This window comes from Grammomys surdaster, unplaced genomic scaffold (assembly GCF_004785775.1).
Source record: "Grammomys surdaster isolate TR1022 unplaced genomic scaffold, NIH_TR_1.0 100, whole genome shotgun sequence".
Lineage (NCBI taxonomy): Eukaryota > Metazoa > Chordata > Mammalia > Rodentia > Muridae > Grammomys > Grammomys surdaster.
The window spans coordinates 11,603,270-11,610,769 of record NW_021604579.1 but is presented as its reverse complement, the minus strand read 5'-3'; the positions used below and the strand labels follow the sequence as shown (position 1 = coordinate 11,610,769).

The window sequence follows — 7,500 nt, the reverse complement described above, 5'->3', positions numbered from 1 at the left end:
AGGCGTGAGCTTTGGGGTTTCAAATGCTCAAGCCAGGCCCAGTGTCTTTCTCTTCTTGCTACCTGCCAATTCATATGTAGAACTCTCAACTACCTCTCCAACACCATGTCTGCCTGCGTACTGCCATGACCATTATGGACTAAAATTGCAAGCTAGCTCCAGTTAAGCATTTCCTTTGTAAGAGCTGCTTTGGTCACCGTGTCTCTTCACAGAAGATATATATCCTGCCCATTTTGCATTGCTTTGTGAATCAGTGCAGAAAAGAATCAGCTCTCGGTGCTTAGTGTGTTGTAGAGAACTGAACTGGGAAAATGGCGGTCTGTTTAATTCTGAGAATTTGGTCTCAGTGGCTAGCATTTGGTGACAACCAGGAGTTTGCTATGCTTTACAGACAGGGACTGAGGAGTGTGAGAAGTGGTCCAGAGGCGTCAGCCTTACAGAGTCAGTGGAAGGAGGGCAGTGCCCCGCTCTGCATCACTCCAGCCACTTTCACAGCTGTTCACTCTCAGACTCATGCTCGGGTTGTTGAGTTACAGAGCAGCACAGAGAATCTTTATTCAGTGACCGGATTGTCCTTTCACACATGCTGGCTCTGAAAAAAAGGGGACCCAAGAAGACAGTTGTGGGAGGGATAGCAGGACAGCAAGACAGCAGGACAGTGGGACAGCAGCAGCACTCTATGGCATTTCTTTGGGCCAGGCATGGTTCTGAGGTTTTACTCATGAATCCTCTATAGAGACACTACTCATGTCCTGTTTTATCCTTCAGGAGACTGAGGCAGCTTAACCAATGTCACATGATCAGTTGGAACAAATCCAGGACTCTGGCCTGTGCAAATCTCAGTGTGTGATTTATTAGCTCAGAGAACTTACACTACTCTGAGTCCTGACTTCCTCATCCAAAAATGGGGATAAATAATATCCTTTGGCAAGGGTGGAAAGAAATTATGTGAGAATACATCTGAAGGGCCCATGCTAAGTAGATGATTAATAACTAACATGTACTTTGTCTGCTTGCTTGTTAGTTTGAGGCAGAGTCTTACTATGTGGCCAGGTTGGCTTCAGTTAGGCTCCTTCTGCTTCACCCTCCCCCATGGCATGCACCACCACACCAGCATTATTTATTTTTATAGCAGACATGTCTGTAATCCTAGAACTTGGTAGACAGGAGCATCAGGACTTTGAGGATAGCCATGGCTCTTCTAGAGTTTGAGGCTGGTATGCGTATTTGCATGTATGGAAGTGCACTGTGTGTGCCTGGTACCCGATGAGGCCAGAAGAAGCATCACAACCACTAATAACTGGAGTTATATAATCTAGAGAGTCTCTATGGGGGTGTAGAAGCTGAACTCAGGACCTCTGTGAGAGCAGCACGTGCTCTTAATCACTGAGCCATCTCTTTAGGCTTTATTATTATTATTTAGGATTTTTGAGTACGCATGTCTGTGTGTATTCTGTCGTGTGTTTTGGAGCATCATCATAGACTGGAAGAGGTTGTCAGCCCTCTGGAGCTGGGTTACAGGTGTTTGTGACCCATCTGACATGGGTGCCAGAAACAAAGCTCTGCCTTCTACCAGAATAATGAGTGCTCTCAACTCCTGAGCCACTTCTCCAGGGCTCTTCCCACTTTTGAAACATAATCTCACTGTGTAGCTCCAGATGGCCTGTAACTCCTTGTGTAGACCAGGCTGGTCTTGAACTCACAGAGATCCAAATGCCTCTGCCTCTTGAGTGCTGGGATTAAAGATGTGAAGCATCATACCTGACCTGATTTTTTTAAAGGTAAAGTAGTCAAGCATAGTGGCATATGCCTTTAATCCAGTACTTAGGAAGTGGAAGTAGAAGGATCAGGAATTTGAGGATATCTGTGGCTACCCTAGAATTTGAGGGCAGCCTGAGCTACATGAGTCACTGTCTAAATAAAATGAAATAAACCAAGTACTTGCAAGGGTAAAATAGTTTGATATAGTTGAACGTATCTTGAGTCCCAGCTACTCTGAGTCTGAGGACTGTAAATTCACAGCCATTCTGGACTGTATAACTGGACCTTGACTCACCTAAATCAATACATAAATGCAGTGCTCAAGAATTGGGTGTAGCCCCTAAGGCAGAGTCAAGGAGGAACTGTTTGTATGCTGGCAAAATATTTCCCATGTCCATTCACTCATCACCTTTAACGGTACTTTGTTGTGATGTGAACAGCTACATCCCTTCCACAGGACTTCACAAAACAATACATTTGACGTGTGCCACACATGAGTGTTCTTCCTCCAGAATGGAGTCCCTCCTGCAAATAATGCCTTAGCTGATTATGTTACACATGAGGTATCAGAAAAGTTGACGGAGTAGGACTACACAAGTCAGAAAGGAAGATGTAAAGATCACGATGGAGCCACTCAAAAATAGCCTGACAGGTTTTAATTGTTAGCTTGCTGCGTCTTCCGACATTTTTAAAAATCAAGTCACAGCTGTGTGAACTTTACACTGTGACCATCATGAACAAATATAAAAAGAAGCAGACATGACAGATGAACTCATGGCTACCCGTCAGTCCAATGCCATCTAACACAAAAGACCAGTAAGAGACTGTGAGCCAGAAGAACAGAGTTACAACAGGGCCTAAATGGCAGCTTTTGCTGGCACCTGTGATTTGGTTTAGTTAACGTTATAAAGCTTTTGCATCAGTACCAGAGAACCAGATTTCTGTGTAATCTATTCCAAGATGGTAGATGGAGTAGAATTAGATTATATGTTGCCATGGAAACACCTATCACCATCAATATCAACGGATTTCAATCTTTTGGCCAGAAGTGTTTCCAATGTCTTTGGTCCCTACAAGTAGAAATACTCTCGACCCTCGCTTGGTACTAAACAACTGCTTCTGTGCGTGGCTAAACTGGACAAATGGATTGAGCTCTTAACGTCATCGTCACTACACCGCAGAAGCCAGTCAGCCAAGCGTGAGTGCCGTCCCACAGGAGGTGTACACACTGGATTGGTCTCCGCTGTGGGAGCAGTGTGGAGCTGCACATTTACTCCTGCTAACAGCTCAGTATCTCTTTATTTCTGGTTGTAACAGTTTGTGCTGTGAGCTGCATTGCCTCCCTGGTAGTTACTTGTTTAGATTAGAAAAATCTGAGCTAGTAATACATCTGGGAACACAGGTCAAAGACAGAAGACATCTGTACTGGGGTGAAAAGAGTACCAAGCTTGGGGAACCTTCCTGCTGGTGCCCTAGAGCTGAGGCGCCTGTCCAGGTGAAATGCAAAGCTTTTCCAGAACAGCTCGGACTTCCTCAGGGTTGTAGTTCCAAGGGCCAGGTTTACCCTGCAAGAGAGGTGAGGCAAGCGTCAGAGGTCTCACCCTACAATGCCTGTCATGTCTGGGGTGTGGCTGAGAGATCTTGGCTAATGATATCTGCATGGGAGTTGTCAACACAGGACAGTTACAGCCTTGAGGTGGGTCAGGTCACTCAGGGAGACTGTAGAGAGTGGCACCAACATTTAAGCTGAGGACTGGGCAGGGAAGTAGGAGGAGAAACACAGGCAAACAACAGAGGTCTGGGAAGAGGGGCCCAAACCATAAGCTCTTCTTGAAACATCAGCCCTCACACCGAGTTCCTTCTGCAGAACCACCTCTGGCTGTCCAGACCCTCTGCCCTAGCTCAGTCCTCTTCAACCCAATTTGGGCAAGAATCATACTTTCTGTCCTTAGTAGCTACTCTCTTTGCCCTCTCTCCACAGACACCAACGATCTTTCCAAAGGGCAGAATTGAATAGACCATGCTTCTCCTGCCCAGAACTTTCCTATGGCTCTCCTTGGCCTTTGGAGGAAGATGATCTCTGGTCCAGAACCAGAACCCAATCCTCTAAGTGCTGAATTCCCTACCCATGTCTTGCCCACTGACTTCCCATAATCCCATCAAATTTCCCTCCCCAAGCTTGCTTAGCTGACTCCTTACAATTCAGGACAGTTACAGCCTTGAGGTGGGTCAGGTTACTCAGGGAAATTGTAGAGAGTGTCCCCGTCCCTGAACAGCCTGTCATCTGAGAGCCAGATCAGCTCTGACAGCCCACGCTCTTTCATTTGCGTGTTGTCCTTAGCATCTCCAGTGTCTTAATAGCAGAACTGAATTGTTGGGGATTCAGAGATTTGGCTCAGGAAGTAAAAATATTTACTACCTAGCTCATTAGTACAAAGGGTTAGCTGACCCCTGCTCTGGATTCTTGCAGCACTTGGGACACTGTTACCCCACCCCTTCCTCTGTGCGTGTGCGTGTGCGTGTGCGTGTGCGTGTGTGTGTGTGTGTGTGTAAGCCAGAGGTCAACCTTAGGCATTGCTCCTTAGTCAGTTTTTAAAATTCTTTATATGGGAAGGGGTGAGTATGTTTACTCCAGAGCAATATTCATGGTCTCCAAAAGAAGGCATGGTATCCTGTGGAGGTGGAGTTACAGATGGTTGTGAGCTTCCTGTTGGGAACTGAAATCGGATCCCAGGAAGTACAGCCTCTTAACTGCTGGACCATCTTTCCAGTTCCAACCTTGCTTTTTGAGATATGGTCTCTCACTGGTCTGGAGCTTACCCATTAGGCTAGACTCCCTGGCCATGGAGCCCCAGAGACCTGCCTGTTTGCAGTCCTAGCATTCCAGTAACGATGTCTGCGTGAGCATAGCTATGAAGCTGGGCTGACTCTGTTTCCAAGGCATTTTCCCATTTCATTTCCAGCTTCTAGTCAGCAGGTCACCTCAGCAGTGACATCTCCAGAGACTTCCTCCACTGCTTGCTTGGTGACCTTGAGCAAGCCATTCCTTCTCTGAAGATCATGTATAAAATGGAACCATTCCCCACATAGCCAAAGGCCAGTGACGTCTCAGTGGGTGAATGTGCCTGATGCCAAGCCCAATGACCTGAGTTTCATCCTCAAGACTCACCTGGTGAAAGGAGAAACTGATCCCCACAAATTAACCTCTGACCTCCGCATACTCACAGTAGCCTGGATGTGTCCTCTCCATACATGCAAGACAAATTCAAATGTAATTTTTAAAATTAAATCTAAAGGCTAAGTATGAAGGTACATGCCTTTAATCCCAGCATTCAGAAGGCAGAGGCAGGGAGATCTCTGTGAGTTCAAGGCCAGCCTAGTGAGTTCCAGGACAGCTGCAGCTATGTAGAGAGACCTTGTCTCAACTAGATAGATAGATAGATAGATAGATAGATAGATAGATAGATAGATAGACAGATGAATAAAAACTAAACAAAACCAAGAGATAAAGATTAAGCCAAACATTAGATACCGAGGAAACCAGGAGATTGCACCTCTAGTCAAATGCTAACATGTTCGTGGGCACCGCTTCACACAGCACAGGGCAAAGACCAATCTCATTTTGCAAAATAGAAGACGGGAAGACTTTGGGGTGAGAGGACTCCCCAGGTTACATGCGTGAGAAGGAATAGAATAGTGCTCTCTCTGGGATGAAATCCTCTTCTGCCACTGTGACACCAATCCCCTTGCCCTTCCCTGGACCCCTAAGCCTCAGTCATTACCTTGTAGCAGATCCTGCCCTCCTGTACCACATAGAGCCTCTCAGGCAGAGCTGCATAGAGCTGGCTGCTCTGGTTCTGCATTGTGTCCACAACTACAGGGCACTGGGGGCTCCTGGCCAGCAGCAGGTGTGCCGCCCGCAGGCGGTCCTGGAGGCTCCGGTGCTGCTTGATGTCCACGTTGTTCTTAAAAGCCCAGCCATCTGCAAGAGGAAGGTCAGACTGCAGCTGTACAGATGTGACATACAGTTCCTGGAGTCTAAGTCCCACCTACTTTTAACAGAAAGCCTCACATAGCAGTGTTCCGTTAGAGAAATTGGCCAAGTCTCCTGTCAGCGATGAAATGAAAGGCCACATGGGGTTACCAGAACCAAAGCACTACCTGTGCAGCTGACTGGCAGGCCTCAGGTCTTCAATGAGAGATAGTTGGACAAAGCGGCTCTTGATCTTTCCTCTGCCTTTGAACCACTGGGGGGCTTTGTTAGAGGAAGAGTCAGCCTGTCTAGGGTGGCATCAAGAGTAGAGCCAGCTCCATGCTGAGATTGTTGGTGCCTCAACTGAATTTAGAAGCAAAGGTCAGAGCAGGGGTTATCTTGGTGTGAGGTCCCACGTCCAGTCCTGATCTTGTCCTATCTCCCCCCTTCATCAACTCCTTCCCAATCCCCATGGCCCCCATCCTCACCCTCACCCCTGTTAGTAACAGGGATTCCCCAGCCTTGCTCTAGGCCGTTGAGAATGGATTCTTAAGTGTGTTTTCAGTCTTCTCCATGATTCTTATGTACCGGACAGTTTAAGAACCACTAGTCTGGCCGGGCAATAGTGTTGCATGCCTTAATCCCAGCATTTGGGAGGCAGAGGCAGGAGGGTCTACAGAAGCCAGGATGGTCTACGGAGTGAGTTCCAGGACTGCAAGGGACAAACTGGGAACACCTATCTCGATAAAACCAAACCAAACCAAACCAAACCAAACCAAACCAAACCAAAACCTACTGCTCTGGAATCTCAACAATTCTGCTCTTCTATTTCTCACCACAGTGTTCTTCCCCAAATGCAAATCTGCGCTTGTCACTCCCCTGCCGAGATATACTGATGGATTCCGATCACTCTCAAGCTAGATCCCAGGTTGCCTAATGCCTTTCAGTTTTAAAGGTGAGCTCCTACAGGAAGGAGGCTCTTGTTTCTCTCTCCCTGGGCCCAGCATGTGCTTGAGCACAGAACAAGAGCTTGTTGAAAACAGCTGAGTGATTCTGCAAGGCAGCTGCTGTCCTTCAGTGTTTGAAGTGGAAAAACAAGTCTAGAAGTTGACTGAGGTCACATGGCCAGCACATGATGGAGCAGGACCTGTACCCAGGTTAAAACCCAGTTTGTGACCATCCATCCCACTGTGTCATGACCCCTGCATTCTACCTGGATAAACATGGAAAAGCCAACTGACTTTGGTTATAGACTCTGGGGTCCCTAGGATTTGTGGACACTGGCTCTGTACATTTTTTCTCTGAAGGTCACATCCAGTTCTGTCTGACTGATAAAACAAGCATCTCAGAACAAGAGATGGGGAGGAAGAACTAACTATCTGAGGTGAGGGGGCAAGACCCAGAGGTAACAATTACAGGAAGCATTTTCTCAGTGGCTCAGGTGGATGGACAGGTGTGAGTTCTGGAAACAGTGAGATTTGCTGGGTCTGACTTCAGGACACATGCATCAGGCATCAGAACCAGGAGTCAGTGCTAGGGTGACCCCAGCCTGCTACAGCTAGCAACTTGTTCTTTTGGAAACAAAAGCTGGATTCTCTAGGACTCAGAGCCTCAAAGTGTAGTCCCTAGGCCAGCTGCTCTGGCTTTCCGTGGCTACACCCCAGCCCTCCAGCATCCAAATAGGATCTCCAGATGACCTTATGAAAGTTTGAGAAGTGCCACCCCAGAATCTAACAAGCTTTGGCTGAGCTCCAGCTGTCATTTCT

General features: G+C 47.2%; 1 protein-coding gene across 2 annotated transcripts in view; it reads right to left on the bottom strand.

The window, feature by feature from the left end:
- Positions 1-2,402: 2,402 nt before the first annotated feature.
- The window catches only part of Dio1 (iodothyronine deiodinase 1), a 15,849-nt gene continuing 10,751 nt past the window's right edge, over positions 2,403-7,500 (bottom strand). For both annotated transcript variants that reach the window (XM_028787006.1, XM_028787013.1), the window contains 2 exons: positions 5,544-5,743; positions 2,403-3,326 (listed from right to left, as the gene is read on the bottom strand). In XM_028787006.1, coding sequence (XP_028642839.1) covers positions 3,234-3,326; positions 5,544-5,743 — 293 coding nt within the window. In that variant the 3' untranslated portion in view covers positions 2,403-3,233. The remainder of the gene's footprint in view (positions 3,327-5,543; positions 5,744-7,500) is intronic.